The 25,708-nt window shown below is 42.9% G+C and overlaps 2 protein-coding genes across 4 annotated transcripts in view; both read right to left on the minus strand.

The window, feature by feature from the left end:
• Window positions 1-2,915: 2,915 nt before the first annotated feature.
• On the minus strand, window positions 2,916-16,633 carry ubp1 (upstream binding protein 1). 3 transcript variants are annotated; one of them, XM_083925688.1, is made up of 16 exons: window positions 16,437-16,633; window positions 12,365-12,516; window positions 10,771-10,847; window positions 10,575-10,680; window positions 10,368-10,474; window positions 10,062-10,214; window positions 9,272-9,382; window positions 7,433-7,540; window positions 7,013-7,116; window positions 6,390-6,486; window positions 6,043-6,136; window positions 5,860-5,950; window positions 5,439-5,557; window positions 5,196-5,338; window positions 3,775-3,826; window positions 2,916-3,196 (listed from the first exon to the last, which is right to left on the minus strand). In XM_083925688.1, the coding sequence occupies exons 1-16, from the start codon at window positions 16,508-16,510 to the stop codon at window positions 3,159-3,161; spliced, it is 1,626 nt and encodes a 541-aa protein (XP_083781814.1). In that variant the 5' UTR covers window positions 16,511-16,633; the 3' UTR covers window positions 2,916-3,158. The 3 variants fall into 3 exon arrangements, with proteins under 3 accessions (XP_083781814.1, XP_083781813.1, XP_083781815.1); XM_083925687.1 differs by lacking the exon at window positions 16,437-16,633 and adding an exon at window positions 15,180-16,051; XM_083925689.1 differs by lacking the exons at window positions 7,433-7,540; window positions 16,437-16,633 and adding an exon at window positions 15,180-16,051.
• Window positions 16,634-17,835: 1,202 nt separating this feature from the next.
• The window catches only part of clasp2 (cytoplasmic linker associated protein 2), a 61,109-nt gene continuing 53,236 nt past the window's right edge, over window positions 17,836-25,708 (minus strand). The window contains exons 35-43 of the mRNA XM_083926108.1: window positions 24,524-24,667; window positions 24,302-24,408; window positions 23,731-23,872; window positions 21,304-21,499; window positions 21,013-21,206; window positions 20,798-20,926; window positions 20,344-20,550; window positions 19,995-20,111; window positions 17,836-19,292 (exon numbers count right to left, since the gene is read on the minus strand). Of these exons, the coding sequence (XP_083782234.1) occupies window positions 19,215-19,292; window positions 19,995-20,111; window positions 20,344-20,550; window positions 20,798-20,926; window positions 21,013-21,206; window positions 21,304-21,499; window positions 23,731-23,872; window positions 24,302-24,408; window positions 24,524-24,667 (1,314 nt within the window). The 3' untranslated portion in view covers window positions 17,836-19,214. The remainder of the gene's footprint in view (window positions 19,293-19,994; window positions 20,112-20,343; window positions 20,551-20,797; window positions 20,927-21,012; window positions 21,207-21,303; window positions 21,500-23,730; window positions 23,873-24,301; window positions 24,409-24,523; window positions 24,668-25,708) is intronic.

Genomic DNA, 25,708 nt, shown 5'->3' on the forward strand with positions numbered 1-25,708 from the left:
AGCTGTATTCACTCTTCCTCCCAGATGTTGTTCAGCCTCTGACACAATTGCTGTGGTGAAAATTAGCATCATTCTGGGCCCTAAACATCTGCTCTGGGAGAGACCTTTGGCTGGTGTTTTGCTCTCTAAATCTGCTTAACAGACTATATGAGTCACTGCGCTGTCATCTAATTGTCCTGCAACAAAAGGCCGCTGTTTTGCACAGTCACCTTTGATATGCCATACAACAACACACATTGTGGCTCCTTGTGCATTAGGTAAGTCCATATATGATTTTCCTGCATACTGCCCTTTAAAGCCCAAGTGCAGTAACTAAAAAAACTAATTCAAGGTAAAAAAACGAAATGTTTTTAAAGTTTGTTTATTGTCCCAACAAATTCATATTTGGTACACTGTTTACGAATTAGGGTTTATTAGTTTGCTATTTAATAATTATCCAAATAAATCCTAAGATCCATACTTTAAGCCCAAAAATTATGCAGAAATCATGATTTTGTAGTTACTGCGCTTTGTATGGCAGCATAGCAAATAACTGTTTTTATGGTCGGGTGTATGAACAAGAGTGTATCTGGATTCTCATTTAAACAAAAATGTGATTATTCAATCCAGGCTATATTATCAGGGTTGTCTCTTGCGACTTTACAAAATGTAGATGAGTTTGAAAGACATGAGTTACCAGTTATTGAGGATCTAATAAGGCAGATTAATTAGGCTGACTAAATTGCAGAAGTCCCCCTTTATGAAAATCCTGCCAATTTCTCTTTCCTCTCGAGCCAAAACAAGTATCCAACAGCTCAAATAAGGAAATATAATATAACAGGACACCAGAGAAAGTTATGAAATCATTTATTCCCAGCACATGTGGTTGTGTACATCTCCAGCATACGATACTGTGCACATGAGAAGCATCATCATTGACATTAGGCTATACATGAACAGTGGTCACCTCTTCATCTTCCACACTCACTCACACACACACACACAAACACTCGGTCACAAAGACAGACAGGCGACTGATCAGGCCTTCAGGGGACCAAATCTGCTCACCAGAGTTTTGCCCTTGACACATCCGCTCCGTTACTGAGCACAGTTTACTGTGCTGTGGTACTCATGTCCTTGTAAACACCACAAGAGCTACAGTCCTGGCTCTGGCGCATGGTGACTCAAAAACACAGATGCTTTTTAGTCTTGACATTCTTTTTTTTGTTTGTTTTTTTTTGTTCTCCTTCTTATAGGCGGGTAAGAAAAGGGTGTGGTTGTAGGACTACTGACTACACATCGAGCATGAGTTTTCCGATTTCTCAGTGCAGACTTGGTCTCTAACATATGGAAAAACAAGGTGTTACACTCAACAAGAACCAAATTATCCCTCCCTCCCTTTCCCATCTTCCACATGCTCTTTACTAAACAGCAAGCTAAACACAGTTTCATCATACCAAGAGGAAAGGTTCATGACAACTACTGACTTAAGTTTTCTTTACAAGAATGAAAAATGACACACATGCGCGCGTGCACACACACCACACATACACACACATATTCTGACACTAAGAGGCGTGCAAACTGTGTGCACTTGCAACACTGCCAGACAATGTGTACCATAACTAAAGGGGGGGGTCAACTAAACCCGTGACTGAGGACCTGTGAGAGATTTCCTGTCCCCTTTCAAAGGTTTCTTGAAACACGTGACCTGTACTTCCTGTGTTCAGCTACATTAAAAACACAAGATTTTAAAGATGGATGAGGAGCTGCCATGACTTTCTAGTCTACAGGATAAGACTTGAAACCAGGCTACCGCCATGATACATTTCTACCAGCCTGCTGTGTGATGGGTTGCTTCTTGCAGAGCAGATCCAGGAAGGGGGGGGGGGGGGGTTATTTACGGGGTACATGCAGCGCACAAGCAACTCCACTAGATGAGGGTTTAAATTTGCCATCGGATCAATTCTATGAATGCTTCAAACGACCATGATGTACAGAGCCAATGAGGCCTTTTCTCCAAAAAATGCCTATCAATCTGAAACCCGTTTGGTCCACATTATGGAAGGTTTTAGGATAGGCGTTTATGCTCCACCTGCCAGACTTCGAAAGGGTTGCCCCCCCCCCCCCCCCCCCGGCATATTTATGGCCAAAATCCCAGAAGGTGTAAACCGCACTCCTCTAATCCAGTGTTTCAAAGTCAGCACGGAAAACAGAGGAGTCAAAGATGAGGTGCACCGTGTTTGTGAAAGGGAGTAAAAGGTTGAGCTAAAAAGCCAATATGGCACCAGAGACAAGTAAATTCAATGAGAGCAACAGAAAACCAAAAATGATCCACAAATAAAGCATCGGCTAAAAAGAGTAAAAGCGCATGCCAAACAGGACGTTCATGAAGAGAGTGTGGAGTCAACAGACAGGGAGTTAGGCTGGAGGTGTAAATTCACAAAAGGATGCCTCTATGTGACGACAGATAATGCAAATCAGTCCACCTGACAAAGTCCAAGAAAAAAAAAAAAATGTGAATGTTGGTGTCAACATTCACAAATGACGCCACTTCCACAGATTTAGCCTGGATATTTCAGGGGTTACCAAGCTCAGCTGATCAATAAACCCCGTCGAGAATGTTCAACAAGCAAATGATTACATTTTGGGACTTTCATTTAAGCGGGTTAGTATGATGAGATCGCATGCTGTTCAGCAGTACAGGTTATCAAATACTGGCCTAGTGCTGGTTGTACGCGTTGTGTAAAAGAAGGGCAACGAGCAATTAGGAAACGCTGCTTTCTTTCCTTCTCCTGCCGGCCAGAACGCACTCTCTCCTGGAGTCCCCCTCCCCCCTTATCCCGCAGAAACCATATAAAAGACAAAAAAATAAAATAATAAAATCAAAATACATACATCATTATCTTTCCCCTAACCCCATATACCCCCCCAGTCTCTCCTCTTTTAACTAATCTCCTCCGTTAATAGTGTTTTCAATATGAAACAGTGGACACACCCATGTCAGATTCTAACATTTACATGGCTTTAGCGCAGTCTGACTGCTTTCCATTGAGCGATTGTTTAGAGAGAACGGGAGGAAGTACGAGGGAAGAGTAGAGGCAGGCAGAGAGGGACAGAGGGAGGCTTCAGCTCCAAGACAGAGGGTGGAGTATTAGTGATGCCATCTGTCCTCCGCACTACTTCAGGATTAGATGGAGTCCTTCGCCCAGTTCATCTGGAGAAGGGTGGTGAAAGAAGAAGTACATTAAATCCTTGTCAAATAAGGGATCTGCTGAGCCTTGTTACAGGCCAAATTACAATGCTAAAAGACTAACAATGCATTAGAAGCTCATTCACCAAAGACATTTCAGTCAAAAGCAACTGGACATGGTTTTTTGTCTAGGAAGACGTTTCACCTCTCAACCAAGAGGCTTCATCAGTTCATTTAAGCATCTGACCAGGCTGGGACTGGTCCAACTAACTGGTGTGGAGATCCAGGTATTTAACTTCTAGTGAGGGCGTGAACAAGGTCGATGGTGTCACTGGAACCCTTGGTGCCGTTGAAGTGACTTTGTTAGTGGTCTACTGGGTTAGAACGACAGTCGCTGGAGTCACAGGAGGCTTTTGTGAACAGTTGTTATATGAGGTGTGATGATGACTATCGTGCCAAATTAACTGATGAAGCCTCTTGGATGAGAGGTGAAACGTCTTCCTAGACAAACAACCAAGTCCAGCTGCTTTTGACTTAAATTTCTTTGGGGATAACGATGACCTGGACAAATGAGAACATTCACAGGTTTATTAGAAGCTCACCTTTGACAGTGCTGATCAAAAAACAGCTCTCGTCAGGCAAGTTGTAAACCATCTGAAAAAGACACACAAAAAAAGACAGGTCTTAAACTTGTATAAACTGAGTAAGGGAGGTCGTCACAAAAGCAGGAGCATACTTGTTTTTTTTTTTTATTGTGACAGTGTCTGACGTGGATTGTTGGGAGGGATAGCGGGATTCATGATGGGGTTTTTCTGTTTCTGTCTGTGTTTTTTTTTTCACCTTAAAGCAGACATACTGTACATGTACTATACCTGTTTGTGTTTGCCTGCAAAAGCCAATAAAAAAAATTGAAAAAAATAAATAAAAGGAGGAGCAATGCAGTACAGTGTGTGTGAGAATGGAAATTACATGCAATTAAGTAACAGGTGTTCCTGGTAAGATGGAGCCTTAAACAGTGATGCACACAAAATAGTGACGCACATCTTATTCTTTTCCTCTGTACAGAATGAGTCTGAGGATTTTTTGAAGCAGAGGAATATTTGAGAGAGCGACAATTAGGGATGCAACAGTGAGTAAATTTTCCCACTGGTTAGTAAACCTGTGACAACGCTGGTGTTACTGATTACACCACAAACGCACCACGGCTGTGTCTGGCCTCTTTGACTCTGCGGTCGATCTGTTGCTGCGTGGCCCATTTTGGCAGCTGCCGGGTGGAGACAGGAGGCGGAAGCGCCGTGTCAACCATAGACTGTACATAGATATGATGTACACCAACTGGTCTGTTCAGACCACAGTGTCATGGAGCTCCGCGGCTAGACCACAATCTAGTTTTTGATCTATTTTCTTTGCTTTCTATATAAATATACATATATTCACTGTGTTAACTATATAAATACATCATACGTGATATAAATCCTCTGATTCAGCACTTTTGCTTTTCATTTTGACACAAAATCCTCCACCATGGTCTTGTCCGTCTCGTTGCGTGATGAGTGAAATCGGACTCCTGTGTCGTGACGATGCTGTACGGAGCGGAGCAGACAATTTGACGTGGGAGCTGATGATTTAACTACATGGGTTTTATTTCAAAAAGCAAAAAGACGGCAATGGGCAAGTAATGTAATTGGTTAATGCCGAAACACGTAACACGGACTACCACAGCAAGCAAACCTCTGTTGTTTGGTCCATGGGTTAGACAACATTCACAGTATGTGCAGTGATGTTAAAATTAAAAAGGGAAAGGTCTTAAACCCATCATATTATAAAATATGCATTTATTATTATTATGCATTTATAACAGCAGCACAAAATGCATCTCAAAAAGCTGAAAAACTAAAGTGTCAATAAATATCCATGGTGATGGGTTTTATATCCTGCTGTTTCCGTTTTAATTGTAATAATCCAGATGTTACAGTGCTAGTGGAGAGGAACATGCTATCGGCCTGTGTGTGTTTGTTGGTACCTGGTCACTGAGCAGGATGTGTATGCCTGTCGGACCCTGTCTGTACACCTGGTGGATCGTTCCCAGGGGAAGGTTGCACACACACGCCATCTTGCTGATCAGTTCTGCAGCTGTGAGCTCATCCAGGTACAGAGCATGATACACTGCACAGAAACAGCAGAAAAGATGATGTGTTGATATTCACACCCTGCATTTACTACGCATGGAATGATAGGACTGCTGTCAAACGCAGAGCTCGTTTACCGTGTAAACTAGAGGAAATGCCGTGTTCTCCATTTTCATTGGTGGCGTGTCTCTCCAGCAGGGGGCTCTCCTGGGGGGACTCCTGACATACATACACTGTCAACCTGGGACGCACTGACCTACACGCAAACATCATAATACATGCAGTGAAACATAGCAGCCCCTTCATAATGCTCATGCACAACCACAAAGGACAAGGGGGGAGGGTGGGAGAGTTTTCTCAGAATTGTAAATGCAACCATGTAGAGACAGAATTCACAGGCTGTCGTACAAATAGGATAAATAACATAAGGCTGTTTAGTTTGTTTACTAAAAGAACAAGGTACAGAGCTGTTCTATAGGAAAGGGATCCTTAAATGACCGGGTTTGTGGGCTGGGTCGCCCCCCCTAATATAATGGTAGGGGAAACACTGCAACACACCTGGATTTAAGTGCATTGAAGAGTCTGATCCCATCTGCTGGCCCACAAATCTGGACCAGGTCGTCCCGGGTTAGCTTCAACAAATCAGAACCTAAGCAACAAGTTAAAGGACCAGTCACTTGTACTGCAGTTCTTACAACCTCACACACATGTTTTAGTGTATTAGACTGTGTGTGTTTGAACCTGAGAAGTGAGAGAAGAGCCGTGTGTAGGAGTTGAAGCGATTTTTCAGCAGCCACTTCTGTGCATCCTGTATGGAGGCAGTGGGGCTCAACTGCTGCAGAACAAACACACACACACAAAGTTTTACTGCCCACAATTCAGTCCTACTGAGGAATCATACAAAACTGTACAGTTTGTTTGACGTAACTAAGGCTCCAACTAAGTTTAGTATATTATACGTTTCTTTTGCCACTGATCTAGCAAGAATTTATTTTAACATGTCAAAAACAATGATGTAATTCACTATAATGCTTTTCCTAGTGTAATAAGTTTAAAAATCTACGATGAAAGAAAATTTTATTATTTACCTTTTCCACCAATTCATACAGGTGAGAAGAGTGGAGACTGACCTCCGAGTTTCCATGGCTACCAGGGTCTGCCTGGTGATTGGGTGAGGACGAGTCACTAGAACACGAGAGACGATAATTAAGAGACACGGACACACGACAAAAACATGATGCAAACAGCAAAAAAAATGTCCACTACAAAAATGTTCTTATAATTGTATTTGTTTATTTTGTCAATTTTATTATAATATTTTTTTCTTTTATCCTCCTTCTTGATTTGCAACTTGTTATGGTTTATTGTTTTTAAAAAGTCTTAAAAAAAATCTATTGTATATATTTTTCTACATAGCTTCTAAACATAAAACTGCAGCAATATTATATGATTTGGACGACGCTGTACATTCTGATTCTTGCGCATTTCTCACTAAAGTTCTTAAAAAAATAAAAAAAGGCTTTATACTTTTCATTTGTCATGTATTTAATTCACACAGGAGTAGACAAAATAGGCTTTACTATGTGGTTATTTCATATAGAATATTTATTTACTTCATTGTGATATATTGTGTATCACTGTCGAGATCCGAAATGACCTACAGTATCTCACGATATCGGCATTATTGCCCGGCCCTTTGCCACACACTTACCTGTCCGGTACTGAGGAGGTCGTGTAGGTGGACAATGGGGTGGAGGTGAAGGAGGGAGTAGCTGCCTGGTTGGGGCTGACGTAGGCATCTGGCCATGGGGAGCACTGAGGGGAGACACATAAGTACAAATACGCAATTAAGTCAGACTTAATAGGTTAATAAACACTGTCGGCCAACTTCAAATAACCCCAGAGAAAAAGGAATAATGGTTGAGGAGAAGTCAAGGATGGATTGGGAATTTAGCTTTGCACCATCTCCACCCCACCGAATGTCAAATACATGGCATTAAAACGTCTCCTTCCCATCAGCTGAGGGGCTAGTGTCTAAATGCTTCAGACTGCAGCCGGGTGTCTGCAGGAGGCAGACTGTAGATGGAGTGATGGGGAGGAGGAGTGGAGGAGAGGTGAGCAGGGTGCTTACACTGCCTCTCTTGGCCAAGGAGTCACCACAGTCAGCAGGAAGTGTCCGCTTGCTGGACTTTTTCAGCTCGTGGTCACCCGCATCCTCTATGATGGGTTCAAGCCTCGTCTACATACAGACACACAGCAGAAGTTAACCAGCCGGCGACCAACACAAAAACAACCAATAACCTGAGGGCAGTCTTAGTGTAGACACTTCAAAATAAAGGGCCGCCCACACCAAGAACTAGAACTATAGCGATGTGAGCATCCACACTTATGAACAATTATGCTCAGTTAACAGCTGCGCCCAATTGCGTTGCCCGCTCCGGCTGTGTTGGAGCCCCACGTGTCCCTCGTTTTCTGCATTAATTTGTTTCCTAAATGCCATCAAATTAGCTTCCATAAAAGAGGCATATACAACATTTAGAAACCACTTAGTTTAGCTTTTATTTCTCAATATTCTTATTAATAAAGAAAACAGTTGAAAAGTAGCTGCAGCTGTGCCGTACATCCTTGGTACTGTGCGTCTTTCAGCACTATGGAGGTGAGGACAGAGACTACGCGTTACTTATTATTATGATAGAGTTTGAAAGTGAGGGATGGATTTTGACTGGCTGTCAGTGTTTCTATCGTTCATCAAATAGCTCTGTCGTTATCGTTATAGCCGTGGTGTAGCCCCCGCCATCCACTTGAGTTAGAGCAATTATTAAAACAATGTATTTATAGTTGTTGTTCTTGGTGTGGACGGCCCTTAATCCATCTTAAAAACCTCTGAGACACAGAAAACATTCAAATCTGTACGTAATGATAAAGACTGAACAGCCCGATCAAAGGAGCAGTGTTCTTCGACATTTTGCATTTTATATAAACTCTGTGTTTTATTGTGGAAGTGGGTCACCTCACCTGAGAAGAACACCACCTTTGCTAACATCACACCAACTAAAGTAGTTTCATGAAATAAAACATACATACACAAAAAGCAGATTAGGTCCTGTCTACAAACTAAACTTGATCAGGAGACGAGACTCGTCAGGATTCAGGTGGCTCACCACCTCAGCTAAACTATTTACATTACTCCGGAAAACCCTGTTGAACATTACAGCCAACCACTTTCCAAAGCACGCATCGGACACCGTTTGTTTCAGTTCATGTAACAACACAATTAAATGTACGTGAGGAGACTTCAAATCTGCTTGAGACAGGATATCAATCACACTGTCATTTTGACTGTTTTGTCCAGTTGATGCCCTGCACTTCAAGAGAGGGTTGCTGTGATTTTATTATTCAAGTTCTTATGAGGCTCCGTCATCAGTAACAATATTTTAACTCAAGAGCCATTTACCGTAGAGAAAAATGATTGACCTTGCATTAAAATGACAGCTTTTCCGTTTGTTTTAATGGATGAATCCAATAGTTTGTTGGCAGTAAATGCATTAGCAACAATCGTGATAATAGATAATCATCAGTTAGTGTCAGTTATTAAGCAAAAATGCCAAAACTCTCTAGTTCCAGCTTTTTAAAATGTGAGGATTTACTTTGGTTAGTTAGGATTCTCTTAGGTTTAACTGACAAAACAAGCAATTTGTAAATGTCACCTTGAGCTCAGAGAAAATAATAGTTTGATTATGTTTGAGAAAATGGCTGGCAGTAATGAAGAACACCAATACGGTGCTTAACTTCACATTTATCCACATAGCAGACTTTGCAGAAATGCATTTCCCTGACTTGGGTGCATAGTTTAACATAGATAACCCCCCAAATGAAAATTGAAACTGGATGCTTGCTGGTACTTTAGCCTAGTTTCTGCTACAGCCCTGTTTTTGTAAGGCCTGACAGTTCACAGCAGCTGAATACTGACCTCTGACAGGATAGTGGTATCATAAGAAGGCTGGTACTTTTCCTTCTCTTGAGGTGTGCGTTTCTCCATCTTCTCCCTGTCCGTCTTTTGCTTACGATCCGCCCCCTTTGGCTAAAAAGGAAGTGGAGAAGAAATAGGGAGACCGGAAAAGAAAGCTACATTTAAAATTTGCTGCGAGAGCCGATGCATGAGGTGGTGTAAAAACGCAAACCTGACTGTCGCCAGATGAATTTTTGTTGCGCCTTGCTTCAGCCTTGACTCTGCCTAGCTCCACTCAACCATCTGGATTTCAGGTGGTCAAGCCAATCATGGCCGCCGGGCAGGGGTTTTCGATGTGACGTAGCGGACACGCGACTATTGTGATTCAGAAAACAATGGTGGATCGCATCAAGGAAGCAGGCGTCAACATCGACGCTGCTATTTCATCCGTGTTGTCCAATCTAGCGAATATTTTTTCTTTAAAAGAACACCAGAGACCGGCACTGAAGGCTTTTGTTGGTGGAAACGATGTTTTCGCCCTTCTCCCAACCAGGTTTGGCTTTTTCCTGCGTCGCTCTCATCGGTGTCACGAATTGGTTTCAATGTGAATGGTTAAAGTTGCACGTCAATAAAGATGACGGACAAGTGATTTATCAAATCATATGCTAGGATTTTTAATAAGGCCCTGCCTCCTGAAATCACTTTCCTATGGAGCGATCCCAGATGGATGAGTGAAGCAAGGCGGAATGAAATTCATCTGGTGAGAGTCAGGTTAGAAAAACGTCCCCCCCATGAGAGAATGAATGTGTACCTTAAAGACTTTGATTTGGCAGGAGGCAGAGTGGAGGTGCTCTGTGTATTCTCCGCTCTCTCCCGGGGCAAACGTGTCAAACTGGATCCTGAAGGGGACGCCCTTCTCTCCACCGTGCTTCCTGGGTGTGAACTCTGTGCTTATGCAGTGCACCTGCAGACAGCCGCGGGACAAGAGGATGAGTGTGATGAAAATGTGTTTGATATGGAAATTCAGTTACACGCCCAACAGATGGCACAAGAGAGAGCTTGTGTGTGTGTGTGTGTGTGTGTGTGTGTGTGTGTGTGTGTGTGTGTGTGTGTGTACCTGCACAAAAACAGAAGCTCTTTTGTTCATGTCCCACAGGAACTCTGCAGCGTTAAGCTGGGAGGGGTGAGTCTTCGGGTCCACAATGCCCACTGACATGGGGATATCTGTCTCACACACACACACACGCACACACAGATATTTGAACCATAAAAATCACACACAAGGGAGTGGTTTAAGTAAACATTTCTCATCAGGCTTCATTACCGATGTCAAGGAGACGGTCGCCGGGACGATTCCACTTCCAGCCCTCCAGCTGCTGGTGCTCTGTGTACTGCAGCCGGCGGTCATGAAACACCACACGCACTATGCTCTACACACACACACACTCACACAGTTAGGTATGAAGTGTATCTGACGCAAGTCGTAAAAATTTTTCCTCCAGCTGTGAAGATACTCTCACCTTCATCATCTTGTTGTTGAGCTCTGGTAACTCTTCCGGCTTCCTGTTGTCCAACATACGCACCTCGTAAGACTGGCCTGAGGGAGGGAGAGAAATCACAACATCAAAGGAAAGGAAAAAAAAACATGATGGGAAAGGTGGTAAAAAAATAAGAGCTACTAAAAACAGAACAGTGGAGTAACTGCAACTACTCCTCAAAGGGGTAGTTTTTTGGTTGCTGATGTCCATTTATTGTTTTATTGCTCATTATATGGTTTGACATTGTATGATTATAAAAGACTTTATTGTCTTTATGAAGGCAGCCTTTTTGTGGCAGACTTGATATCTTGCACCTGAGACAAAGCTTTAGGTTTCCACTGTAACACTGTATATAAAGGCCCCTCCACACTGAGTGGTTTTGGGTTGTCCCAGACAAAAGTGAAGAGACATGTAGCTTGGAAATCTTGGTCTTGGATTACACTGTGAGACGTATAGTCAATTTAGAAACAAAAGTCAGCATTTCAGGTTCCCCCATTTCCAGCTGCACAGTCTCCAGTGCCAGCAGCATCATGGCCAAAGTTTGTTTATCGTGTCGTCACATTTTCAAAATCTGAGAGCTGTGCAGATGGATGACAAGTTGATACTATATCTCTGCTAGCATCGACTGTATTTTCATTCACGTAGTAGAGCTGCAGGTATCTATCGCACCATCTGACAGTGGCATACTTGATGTCTAAGTGGGCTGGGCACTTGTACGGGCATGACACAAAAAACTACAGATGACTACAGTCTATGTACTAAAGGGTAAATATAAAAAGGTAAATACCCATGTTGTCAAGCTTGGTATGTTCAAACAGGTTCACACCATCTCAATAAGGCTCAACAGTAAATGCACTTCAGAGCGACTTCCTTCTCTATCAAACCTACAAACTGGATATAGACTACACAATAAGTTACTTAACCCACAACGTGCTTTTTTATTTCCAGCAAAGTGCATCCTGACCTAATGACATAGATGACCAGACCTTCACACAGCCCACTCTGCAGTTTGGAAAATGTTTCGCATCTTCACACAATAGACCAGAAATTGCATTTTAGCTGCTCTAGCAATTCTAAATGATTCCACATTTAGAAAAAACATTTTTGTAAAGGATGCATTTTGCTTTAATCTCTGTAATTCCATGAAATCTGACTCGGTATTTGACAGATCCTGTCTTGCAGTAATACATATAGGGATATAAGTTAATTTATGCTGCTGCTTCGATGTCACTGGCTCTTCCATTTATGTGCCTTCAAATAAAGTAAATCTCCATTTGTGACATAAAGCAATGTAGCAGAGACGCAACATTAAAGTGCAGAGTAAAGGTCAGAAGAGGCTGTCATTCGCATCAACAACAGCTTCATTTTATAGTATTATTCAAATGTGCTATAAATTAATGTGATGATTATTTATTGATGCTGAATGATGGGTGTGTGTGGCCCCGGAGCACAAAGACTGTGTACATACGAACCACATCAAATACCAGTCTGTATTTGCAGTTTTAGTAGTAGTAGAAAAACAGAAGGTGACCATCTTATTAAACCCAAACTTTCTCTTGTGTATTGTTCGTCTCACCTTGGTTCAGGTATGTGAGCGTCTCGTCGTGCAGCTTGACGGCAGGCGAGGTGGCGGCACACAGCACATACTGGAATGGGGTATTTTTGGTCTCGCTTTCAGGAGGAAGGCTGGAGTCCTCCTGCTTAAAGATCGGCAGAGCCAACACATCGCTGAGAGGGACGGAAGGGAGGAGGAGAAAAACACAAACAGAAAGTCAGCATGGTAGGGAAGTGACGTAGAAAAAAAAGACATGCGGGAAAACAGAAAACCATCATGAAAGAACAGTTGCTTAAAGGTTTTTCTGAGAACAGCCTAATTGGTGCATCTACGTCCTCTCAATATACTTAAATTGGCCTTTGTTTAACATTCTAAGCTTTTATTGAATCTCCAATACCATCCTGACAGCAACCTAATCACTGTGAACTCCCTTCTTTCCTAAAACTTTATCTTTAAAACACATCAAGTTGGTTTGTGCCATTTAAACTGTTGCAAGCTCCACTTTTGGCCAGACAATGCTTTACCTCCTCATGGTGTGGAATTATTAAATGGGCTGGCTTATTTTAGAAGAGGTGACGAAGACTCGCCATCGATCAAATGGCTCTCTCATTATGTATGCATGAGACTGCAGCGGGATAAATGAACAAAAACACCCAGAGATAGCCTGAGCTGCTGACACACGCTATCTCTCACACTTGGCAGCCACTCCGGACAACCAGCCGTCCTCAGCTCACCCTGACAAATGCTGCAAGGGTGTCAACCGGTGCACAGTGAACGGGAGAGCGTGTGTGCGTGTACATCTCAGTGGCTGTGCGGAAAAGGATCCATGTAAAGAATGCAGATCACGGCGTCCCATTACCTGGAAAACTTTTTGCCAAGATGCTGCTCTAAACTCAAGCCAAACTTTTAAAAAAAACTAACAAACATTAAAAACAACATGACAATTTCAAGACATTCCTGTAGCACCTTCCTCCAGACAACAAAGTCTACCAAGCTGAATGTATTCAATCTCAAATCACTTGCTGCTGTGGTTTTGCTCTGCACAGTCGATGCCCAGAGGGAGCCAACCTGGGTGCCACAGCCCCGCTGCCCAGGAAAAACTACATCTGCTTCCTGAAATCTGAGGAGCTACCACCTAAGCACACTGAGACATTCTGTTCCTACTAGCTGCTGACTCCAAACATGCCCCGCAAACCCACCCAAACACCACAGACAGCACTGACACTCCACAGACACTCTCCGCTTTCACTAATTCACTTACATGCAAACCCCATGGCTTGAGTATCGGTGAACTCGCTTGCCCTCGTAAGAGACTGACACACACCTACGACACGTCACAGATAGACGCACTCTTAAGGCAGATGGCTGAGGAGGCAGATGATAAGACACATGCAGGTCCCGGGAGCTTCTTCTTGCCTTAGTCACATAAATGTCATCACTGGCACACATGGCAAGAGTTTCTAACTGAACAGGTGGTTTACAACGACGTCCCTTTGATGCCAACACTTTACTTCTAAAAGCACTCAAAGGGATTAGAGTCCATCCTACACACACACACACACATTAGCGAGTCATAAGAGTTCAATTTAGAAACAAATGTTGGAATCACCTGGTGAACAGGAAAGAACTGCTGGCATGTTCACAAGCCAGTAAATTAAAACTCAACATGGAATATGAGAGGGATGCATACAAAGAATGTGCGTGGCTCCTAGAGCTGAGTATCATGTGAACATTTTAAATTAGATTTTCTCCCAATAAAATATCTCTACTGCCAATAGCGATACCAAAGAAACTGTTATTTAAATATAGGGGAATATAAAACTGTTTAAAAAAATATCATCAACATCTAAACGTCAATGACAACTGGACCAACTGTTGCCAAGGAAATTGAGATTTGATCAAAAGCTCTAAAGCAGAAACATATTCATGAATGCTGAGATTATTTGGTTCAGTGTTGAAGAATCTGTCCAAGCATTCAAAACCAATTCTGGTACTGACGGCGGTTTGGTCAGATTGTTAGAATTGTTTTATTTTTGACCTGAGATTTCTGCATTTAAAAACGAAGGAACTTTTCTTTTTTGTACATTTGAAGAGAAAGATCCTTATGCAACACCAATGCATTGTGCAGTTTGACATACTTGGCAAGAAGTAAGGAAAAACCAACAGTTGTTAAAGCAATGGAAGTTAACTTCGATAACCATGGATCGTCAGTCAGAAACACCTCTTACATCAATATTGTAGTAGGAAATTATTGAAGAAAAACACATCATTTGATGCAAGAGAGAGAGAAAAGAAGTGCTGAAGCTTCTGCCCTTTACACCTCCATGTCAAATGTAGGAGATTTTTAGGAGATTCCCTAATCAAAAATACAAAAACCAGACCCATCACCTTGTACATAATGCACAACCTTTCCTTCCACACACTACAGGTCTTTAGAAACAAAACCATGGCCTGTTCTGATCACTGTCAGTCTGAGGGGCCAAAACAAGGCCTTCCCTGCAAACTTCCTGTGTTATCTTGATATGTACACAAACTTTAGGTCTCTCTTTGGTCTGATAGGTCTTTGTCCCCTCACAGAATAACACGTGCTCTTCCTTTTGTGTGGCTCAGGGAAATTAATCTTTGTCCCCTAATCGTGGCACCCTGCAATGATTGCACTACTCCAAATCCCAAAACAAAGAGAAAGCCATCGCACCAAGTACAAAGGGAATAACACACACACACACACGGGGGGGGTGTACTGTTAACACTTCCAGACAGAGTGTATGTTGTTCTCTCTATATTGACCCCACTACTGTGTTAGGAAGCCTGGAGGTTGACTCTCTCCGTCGCTAACCTCATGCTGTAGGCTCCAGCCCCCAGCTCCTGTCCTATGCCGGACAGGCTGGCATCGAAGTCGTGCACCAGCCCCGACTCGATGGTGGCGTCGTCCATCTTCAGTACCCAGGCCATCGGCCCCAGCTCCTTGTCCTCGGCTTCTACTCGGAGGGTCGCCAGCTTTGCTTCAAGGTACGAGACAGACAGTCGGGCTAAGGCGACGAAAGGAAGGAAGCGGGCTCTGCTGCAGCTTCTTTCTGAGTGACACCCGTGAGAGGAAAGTTATGCTGCTAGCCCGTTAGCCGCTCCCTTGGCAACAAGCTGGGCGAGCGAATCGGTAGCTTGGATGAATCTCCATATCTCCACTCGGGGGTTTGCTTTTGTCACACAACACGATGCTGCACAACTGTAAAGTAACGTTAAGTTAGGGTCCACTCAGCTAGCTAACGTTAGTCGTGACTGGAGATGATTGTCAGCATGCTAATGTGAGCTAACAGCTAGCTAGCTTTGATAAAAGGCAACTTTAAGCAGGCTAGCATGAACCCAGTTGTTACTCCAGAGTCTTCAAGCAGTCTCTCTGACGTTAGCCCAACAAAATGCGACAAGCAGATGTGATTTAGTTTAAGTCCACACGCCGCCGCATCCCCACGCAGCGTCCGCCACAGCTGTTGCTACCTAACTTAGCTACCAGGCTAACTAGCATCAACTTGCTTCTGACTCAACCGTGAGATGTCCGGTAGACCTAACAGCAGCTCTCCTCCTCTGGTGCTCCCTGAACCGTCCACACCCGCTCTCCTCTTCTCATCGCGGAGCTGCAGTCACCGCTAAGGTCTTCCGCAGTCCCTGAACCATCCAAAGTGCAGCGGTTGACACAAAACCAGGCATCAACATGGCTCCCTCAGCAGCGTACAGACGGGTCTGTGGAGCCTGCAGCGGAGGAGCTGCTGCTGCCACCGCCAGCCTCAAGGAAGGATGCCAGGACGGACGCTCAGCCAATCAGAAGCAGCGCTCTGTGCCCAGCGCAGGGGGGATTAGCCAATCAGAAGCCCCCGAGCTTCCGTCATTGCGTCCAACTGTTACTTTGGGCTCTGCCTCCCAAAACATAATGCATCAACAAAGACTGGAGATACAGTAGATATGTGTAACCCTGCTTTCCACACATAAATGCAATATACAAATAAAAAGAAGACCTACTCAAAATAGTTATTAATTATTAATGATTAATTATAACTATAAACTGGACTTAATGCACATTTGAGGTGCAACAGGTTCATACCGTGCGTAGCTGCTGCCGCCGTGTCTCTGTGCAGGGGAACGGAAGTTTTCAGTGTAAGGCTGCCAAAACAACATCGTGCCCGACAAACAGCTGTGTACTCCAGATAAACACCACTCAGTCCGGCACCGAGGAGCTCATGTCTGTGTCAGGTCCGTGCTGGAGAGTCGATAGCTCTCTTTGTCTGGTCAATAATTATCCAAAGCTCGGACCCTGAACGTTGCAAGCGGTCAAGTCTGAGTGGCAAAGTTATTTTCCGAGCAGGGAGCACGCACTATTTTGGCCCAGAAGGAAGACCCGCCCTCAGGACTTAATCAGTCCCCCCCTGTCTGACTTGTCAGACAGTTCAGGACAGGGACGTCAACACACAACAGTCAGACAAGTTTAGTGCAAACCACAGTAAAGATCAAACATATGGGTCAAACATATCCCTGCAGAATGACCCATTTCAGTGTAAGCAGCATTTTTCTGTTTTATTTGATTTTATAAACTGTATTTTTAATGTTATATTTGTGCACGTCTTGCACTAAAGTGTAAAACTAAAGTGCATAGTTGGTTACAGTTTATTCTTGGTATTTTTCTATTCTTGACTGTTGCAGTATTTTCCTTGATTCTTTTTTTAAACTTATTTTATTATTTTTAAGTCCTTGTTTGTGAAAACTACTTGCCAATAAACCCCATTCTAAACTATTAACTCAAGCCGCTGTTTCTCCCTGAACTGTTCTGCAATAGAAGTTTAAAGTAACATAAAATGTATTACTAAGTATTTTAGAACTGTACTTTTTTTAGTGAGGACAGGCAGCACATTAACTGCAGGGACTTGGCAGTTAGCAGGTGGCTGCAGGCTGGTGTTGGATCCTCTTTAGCTGCACCTAAATTTACTGCACAGAGAACAGATGCATACATGAAATCCAACACCGGTTTCTCAAATAGCTATGTTGCATAAGGCAGTGAAATGTTGAGTCCACTTTATATTTACTGCTGCACACATTTTCCTGCCACATCTCTCTGATCTGTCAATTAAGTATCTATCAAGGCTATAAACAAACAGGACAGTGGAGCTGGAGGTGAAAGGAATTTAGCTGTTGGTCAGAAAATGTGTGATGATTTTACACTTTTGTCTATGTTTGGGATTGAGAAAAGCGATAATGAAAATATTAAAATAATTCAAAATGTAATTGTGATCCTTCATCACAGATTATAGACATGAGTTATACACAGGAGACTGTTTCATTACTGATCCTGGACCAGTTCGACAAATAGTCTTCAGTGATGAATAACACGACTGCACTGCAATCAGTAAATATGTTTAACGGATCCCTTTCTGACCTTACCATTTCTATCCACCCTTTCACCACAGGTCTCTTTCCCCACTGCAGAAATCAAGAGGCGGGACTTATGATCTGTACAAGTTCTTTATTGTAATGTAAGCACAGCTTTGTAAATGCACAGAGGAAACACAACAGTGAAAACTAGAATGTTACGAGAGGAGGAAGGAAAGTAAGACACGAAGAGGAGAAGAGAAAAGGGTGACATGACGATTTGTTTTTCAGAGCTGTAAATAATACATTTCTACGAATTTATCAGCAGAGAAAAAAAGAAGAAGACGAAGAGTGAGAGAGACTACGGCTAGCGCAACAGAGAGAAAATAAAAACAAGAACGGGCACACATGCGCACCCCCTGGGGAACTTTCCTAAATGACACTGTTATTGGATATTCTTTTTTAATATCATATATAGATACATATCCACTATGTGATAATAAGCTATGTCCCATCATACTTCATGTGGTAAGCAGCACGCACCCATCTTCCTCCTCATGTTGACTGATCCAAGATGAGCTGGGAGAGACGGAGGACGCCATGAATTCTTCTGAAAGGGGCGGACATTCTTCACATTAATTTAAAATCCCAGTCGCACTATTCTGACCGTCGATAAGATTCCAATAAAAAATAAAATTAAAAATAGTTTCAAAATGTAGTCTCATGCATAGCCAAGCATGTACCACCCCCTATCCTTTGGAATCTGCCTGTGTACTGTATTCGCTATGAGCAGGCGTGACCCACAGTGACTCGTGTTAGCGCTGTGCACGGTTGGTTGGTCGTACCTTTTAGGCTGATCAGCTCCTTTTTGAAAAGACAGAACATGTGTGTGTGTGAGAGAGATACATTAAAACAGCTGCAGTAAAACCTCATTGCGTAAAAGAAAAGAAAAAAATCCAAACTATGACACAATGTAAATTTACATTCCTGTCTACCTGGCCCCAGTTACTCACTGCTCAAGAAAGACACAAGACGGCACCATTAGTTTGCCTCAGCCCTGTTCTGTGAACCTTACCCCGTCAAAAATGAGAACCACGCAGATGCACCACTTCCTGTTGACATCAAGATGTTATCCAGAGGGGATACTGTAGTGTTGGGGATAGAGGACGGACCTTGAGTGATTAGTGACAAACCTGGATGTGACTGAATGTGTTATCTGTTTATGTTTAATCCAAATTTAAGGGTTCGGTTCAGTCAGGGTGGATCCTCAGCGATAGCCAGAAGAACTACAACACTCCTCCGCACCACAACTCCAGTCTTGTAGTAGGAAAAGAAATGTATGAGGACTGTGTGTACCTGTGTGTGTGTGTGTGTGTGTAATCAGTTTGCTGCTGTGAAAGAGTGTTAGGATGTGTGTTTTGTTCTCGGTCTGTGTGGGTGTGAGCTCATGAACTGATGTTTATGTTTGTCGGGCAGAGTTGCAGTTCTGTGGTTGCCCTGTGGGAGGGCGCTGTGTCTCCTATAGGCCCTCAGACGAGGGTTCACTGCCGCCGGAGCCAGACTGAGCACGCTTGATGTACAGATTTAACAGTTTCAGCTGTGGACAACAAAAACAGACAGAGGATAGATAAGTAAATGCACTTGTCTTTGAAGACTGTTTCCGTAGCAAACAACATGAATCTTAGGCCTTAAAAACGATTTTGACAGATCTTAAAACTTTACTGGATTATGAACTTAATGTAACTCGCTTTTAAATGTGTTGGGGAAAGTTTTGTATTCATCACGCAGAATTTATCAGAGCTAGCGCGTTGGGCAAATGTGGCGTCTCCACTCATCAAAAGAAATAGCTACCTTTAGAAGTAATAAGTTAAAATTGTTAGTTCTGCGTGGCCGTGTTCAGTTGAATGTTAATGTTGAATCTATAGAGTAATTCTGGGGACTTTAATTTGTTGTTCTTGTTTGCCAGTATGGACTTGAAATAGGCCTGGAATTGCATTTATAATGCCTTAAAAAGTCTTCAATTTAACTTGTTGGAAACTATGGAAGGATGGATAGAAGTAAAACAGTGCTGTTATTGCATATAAAAACAATAAAAAACACACTAGTCTCCCACTACAACACAAAAAAGGTGTTTGCTCCCAATTTTGAATGTGTTCAGAAACCTTTCAATCTACTAAGACGCCATAACTTTTTGTGTTAAGAATAAGATCTTACATGGTAACATAGATGAGGAACTACACACTTTCAGCCAACTGGTTTGTGCTAAGTCTACGTTTTAAATGCTGATAGGTTTGATTACCTTGCTGCTGGAGAGTTGGCCGAGGTGCGCTTTGAGGTCCTCTCCGATCACTGCGTAAATGGCCACCAAGCAGAACACGCATGCTTTCCTCACACTGCTCTCAGAGTTGTCGTAACCCTGCTCAACCAGATAGAAAGGATTATAATCCTGCATGGTGCTGTGTTCAATGACTGTGTATATGAAGGTCACACTTTCCAAAGATCTGGAGTAACTCAAAAAAACATTTACAGTCTACAGTAAAATATAAAAACAACAATTCCTCATACTTTAAATAAACAATGCACCCAACGTTATACTTCAAATAGTGCTAGATTACATGTGTTAAAAATACAGTATATGACCTCTGTACCTGTATGAGTCCTGGAACGATCTCAGGCAGCAGGCTCATCAGGCCCTCGCGGGGAACCCGCTCCACCACTTTGGTCTGCATCTTGATGGCAGCCAGGTTGATGGGGTAGTCAGCTGACTGGATAATGGGACACAGCACCTTGATACACTGGTCTGGACTGATAGACAACGCCAACATGGCGGCCGTCTCCTCTGCTGCTCGTACCACCTGCGGGAACAAACATCATCAGTACTGATGCTAAAAAAAACGGCGAACACTCAGCATTTAATCTGTGTTCATTTGAAATGTGTAAATTTTATAATCATGTAGCAGATGTGAAATGTTTTTAATCTACTGAACACTTTGATCAACCTTACATAAACAAAAACAACATGTGTACCATCTCTCCACGCCCTCTGCAGTCCTCATGATAAAAACAGTTTCTAAGTGAACTTATTTATGTGTTTACACGTACCTCCTTGTGGGGGTCTTTGTGAGCTTCAAGGGCCTTCATGATGGTGAGCTCTGCGTAGTTCTTGAACCTCCAGGGCTGCTTGCAGAGAATCTCCCTCAGGACCCGCAGAGCCAGTGTTCGGATCACATGCTGAGAGAATTACCATGATTTTAGAAGTCTAAAGCTCTTCCTATTTGCGCAAAGCTATCGCAGAAATGAAGTGTGGCTGTGTATACCTCTCTGTCGCCCATCGTTTCTAGCAGGAGCAGCAGGATGGTCTTAAAGTGTTCGTCCCAAACCTGCAGGGTGTTTTCCCGAATAAGCTTCAGCAGTTCGCACAGCGCTGCCTTCCTCTCCTCGATGCGCTCGTTGTGGTTAGACAACTCTTTCAGCAGCTCGGCCACCAGCTCCGATTGGTCCAGGCTGCTATCTGTTAAGAGACAAGAAACAAACAGTGGGACGGTTATGGTTTCTTTGCGCAGCACAGTGTGTATACAGTGTTTTCCTGTCAGAATGTGTTTGTGTACCATCTGTGAGATGCTCAGAGTCGTCCATGCTGGTGTCTTTCCGGTTGCGTTTGAAGGGGGAGTCTGATAAGTGGTCGCGGGCCCCTCGGGGGCTGGAGGAGAGCAGGGGGGTGTTGAGGAGGGACGTCTTGTTGTCTAGAGCCATGCGGCCTCCGTCCACAAAGTCTGACATTCTGCTGTCTGTCCCGCTGTCCCCCTGCAGAGATGCAATAAAAATTGTCAAAGAGGCTCAGAATTTGAGGTAAATTTCCCAGCTGAATTCTGGTTAATTTAGTCCAGAACAACCAAAGAGGTCTCACATGGACTGAAAGGTTAACTTATTCACCGGACTAATTCCATGACTGTCATCCTGCATCATCAGCACAACACCCACGGGAACTGCTACAATACTCAAAGTAGGACAACAGCACATCATATCACGGTTTTATCTTCTCCTGAAGTAAAATCCCCGCACTCACATGCTGACGTACGTACATACCGCAGTTACAAAGCATATTTATACAGATTGCTTGGGAGATTACGCTCTTGACCATCCCAGAATCCAGTTCTTTGTCTGATTTGGTCTTACACCAGAAACAAACTGAACTAGAGTTCAGATTCACACCAGACTAAATAAACCAAGCACACCAGGTTAGGTGTAAAAACATCCTTAAATGCTGGGCTGTACTCTGTTTCAGCAATTACAGAAACTGGTCGAAACAAAAAGGAAACACACACCAAATACTCTCTCATTTTAACCGACGCAGCTTTCTGCTCTCATGGGCCCCAAGCTTTTATTCATTTTTCAAGTCTACACCCGGGAACGCCAGGCAGATCTTTTTTGGGTTTATTGTTTCTGATGGCATTTTTTTGTCTTTTATTACTGTTTCGTTATTGATTCCATATTGTGTAATCCTTATCTTAATGTGTGATGGTTTTAATGTTTTTTCCAGTCTAGACGTTTGTAGTCTAGACTAGGGGTTAGTTTCCCTTTTCCAGACACTTCAAGCTACATGACCAATAGTATTTGGGTGACATTTCTTTTGTTGACAGAATGCAGCTCTGTTGGGACTTGAGAAGGCTAACACATGGTGAACTACCAGGTGAGAAGTGAAGCAGGGTCAAGAGGGTTAAGGTGCTCTTGTTTCTGTGTATATTTACACTCAAACCACTAAATGCCAGTATCTGAGTGGTGGTTTGGTGAGTTGAGCTGTGACTGGCAAGCTAATGACATGTGGGGCGGTTAGATTTCAGATGCATTTCACGGGGAAAATGTCAGAAGGTCACACCTCTGTTCTAGAGTACACTGTGTCCTTAAGGGGCAAGGGTTGTTGGGAGGGGCCACAAAAAGACCTGGCATGGGTTTATCAGTGGCTGTAGAGGATTAAGTTCACAGTCGTCAGTCTCAAAAACACTTCATGTCTGCCTCTCAGTTCTCACGCTGCAGGGGGGGAGTGGTGGAATAGATCAGATGTCAGGGTCACATACACTTAGCTATGTGTGTGTGTGTGTGTGTGTGTGTGTGTGTGTGTGTGTGTGTGTGTGTGTGTGTGTGTGTGTGTGTGTGTGTGTAGACCTTTGCAAGTCTTGTAAAACACGCTGTAAGGCAACAACACTATGGCTAAAAACCCATTACTGTTTGCCCAAGTGAAACATGTCTTTAACTTTCCATAATGTTATGGACAGTATTAAGTATCAAGACAGTATTAAACAAGTGTCAAACGTTTTGAAATAGATCAAAAAATAATTTAGAACCTGCCCTTCCTCAAAGTAAAGTAAAATACCCAAACTATTTTACTGAAAAGGACATCCTTGTAAAAGTATCAAACTAAAATTTCTAAGCATCTCAACAACCCTCTAAACAGCACCGGCTATGTCAAGAAGCAATCAGTGTTCAGCTCCCAGCAGTTCTTAATTTCTATGGAAACACCACGCAAGTTGACTGATTTGAGTGGTAAATCAAACTAATTGTATTTCTGAAGAATGTGGGAACTGATAGACATTAAAATGCTTTCAAATACATTTTTCTTTTACGAATGTTTTTCTCCTGCTAACACCTCTACTCTGTTTATTTGTGTTCTGCCTCACTTGTGTGTGAACTTATGGTGTTTCATGAAGGAATTCCTAAAAGTTGTCAGCTTGGTAATTTTTAAGTCTACTCTTTAACACTGCGTTGATTGCAAATCTCGGCTGTTATCCTTCACACAAACGTCTGTAGATGTTTCACTTCTGTTCTCATTCAAAGTTATGTCATCATGCCAGAGTAAGAAAATGTCACGCTACATAACCTTAGACTTAAAAACAAAGGTGTTGACAGAAAAAATAACTTCACAAGAGTATTCCCCGGAAGCAACAGTGCAGCTCCGTGCAGTTACATATCAGCCTCGGCACAGAACGGATGTGTACTTGCATCAGCGTATATGACATCCATCCGTCTGCTCTACTGACCTCCTCTCCCTCCCGCCGGTGGACGGGTTCATTCATGTCCTCTTGGCTGCGGAAGCTGAAGTTCTGGATCGCCTCGGTGACACCTTTCAGCGAGCTGTAGATGTCTTCTGAGTTCATGTTCTCTGTGTCGTAGTCAAATGCACTGAACACAAACGACAGTTAGATACTTATATCATATGGTATTGCATGTGTTTCTACTACACATCTAGAATAAATCTGATTAAACCTGAACCTTTATAATGTTATTAGCACTTAGGCTAGTTATAAGAGTCACACTCTCCCAGTTACATTTTATGGTTGAGAGACGTTATACAGCGCTTAAAACTAGAGAAACTAAGGTTTATACTTCATGGCTCTGTCAATAAATTTGATAAAAATGTGTCGCCCCTTCCTAGATTACACTTAATCTATCCATCACTATTTTTACAGTGTGAACTGCAGCCATACTGTCTAACTAATGTGGTTGATTTCTGGAGACTTTAAACCCTGTCCTGTTTTAATGGTAATGCATCAATGATTGTTAGATGGATTTTCCCAAATCCAAATGTGTGTGCGTGTGTGTGTGTGTTACCTTGGTGAGGGGGTGTTTTGGGAGGTGTTGGTGGGGGATGTGACCGGGCTGGACCAGCTTGCTGGAGATCGGGGGGTGTGGCGCGTCAGTGGGCTGCCCATTGGTGCCTGTGGAAGTGACAAAAACACACTAGTTAAATCTAGTTAGAAAGGAGTATGCCATTAAAAATAATGATTCACTACCGTAGTGTACTATGCGTGTCTGAAACACCCCCCTTTCTACCTGTGCGACGTTGCCAGTGTTCTTCAGATGGTTCTGAAGCAGCTTGGTCGCTCCGTCCTGAAAGGTTTTGGGCAGAGCTGCCAGCAGCATGGTGAACTCTGGAGTGTTGAGCTGGAACAGCGAGATTAGCACCGACTGGGCTGCCTGTAAAATACCATCCATCATCCTTAAACATTGGCACATTATTGACTCTGATGCAGCACTCAAATGCTTCACCACACCACCTCGTGTTGTGTACAAGAGACCTCCTAAACCTTAAAAACATGTTGGTGAGATTCTATCTTCCACCGTTGACTCCATCCCACTTTTTATGGTCTATACCTGCTGGGAATTACATATGTGTCAAACATAAAACTACTACCTTTAATCATCCATGCACAGGAAAATCTTATGACATCAAAGGTGTGATCACTTGTAACACCAATAATGTAATTTATTTACTTAAGTGTCCGTGCGGCTTGGCCTATGTAGAAAAATGACCCGACCACTGAAAACAAGAATTTCCGATCACAAATCCAATATTCGTAACCATGACACCAGAAACCCTGTAGCGTTGCACTTCACACAAGCCTTGCACAATGGGTCGACTCTCAGATACTTTGGTATATGAATGGTAAAACAGCCCTGCCGTGGAGGTGCCGTTAATTGTCTGTTACTTAAAAGAGAAACGGTTTGGATCTATACCCTTGACACTTAAGCTCCAAAAGGGTTGAATGAGGATTTTGACTTAAGACCATTTCTATAAATCTGTCTGTGACTTTCCTGTTGTGTTGGTGTATTGCTCTGAGCCATTTTGACCTGGTCTTAGATTCTGAGATGTCTGTGTATTTTACGCTATTGCTTGATTTGGATGCATTTCTCTTGTGTGGACATTTTTCCCCCAGCTGTTGGTCTGATAGTTTATTACATTCATGTATCTTTCCATTGCTATGGGAATGATGTCCAGCATGTTACTCAAGACTTGTGTAGTAACACACCCCTGTGGTATTTGTCTAATGTTAATATTTCATTTCTCATCACGACTTTTTATAGTGGTAGGGGTGCCTCTATACTAAGTTTTTCTCCTTGATGTTGCATGTCAGTATGACAGTTTTCCTGATGTTTCAGACATGTATATACAAGTCGTTTAGGTTAAGCTTTACGCCCAGTAGGCCTTATTTTACCTATATGATTCATGCACTTTAA

Source organism: Echiichthys vipera (assembly GCF_963691815.1).
Source record: "Echiichthys vipera genome assembly, chromosome: 13".
Classification (NCBI taxonomy): domain Eukaryota; kingdom Metazoa; phylum Chordata; class Actinopteri; order Perciformes; family Trachinidae; genus Echiichthys; species Echiichthys vipera.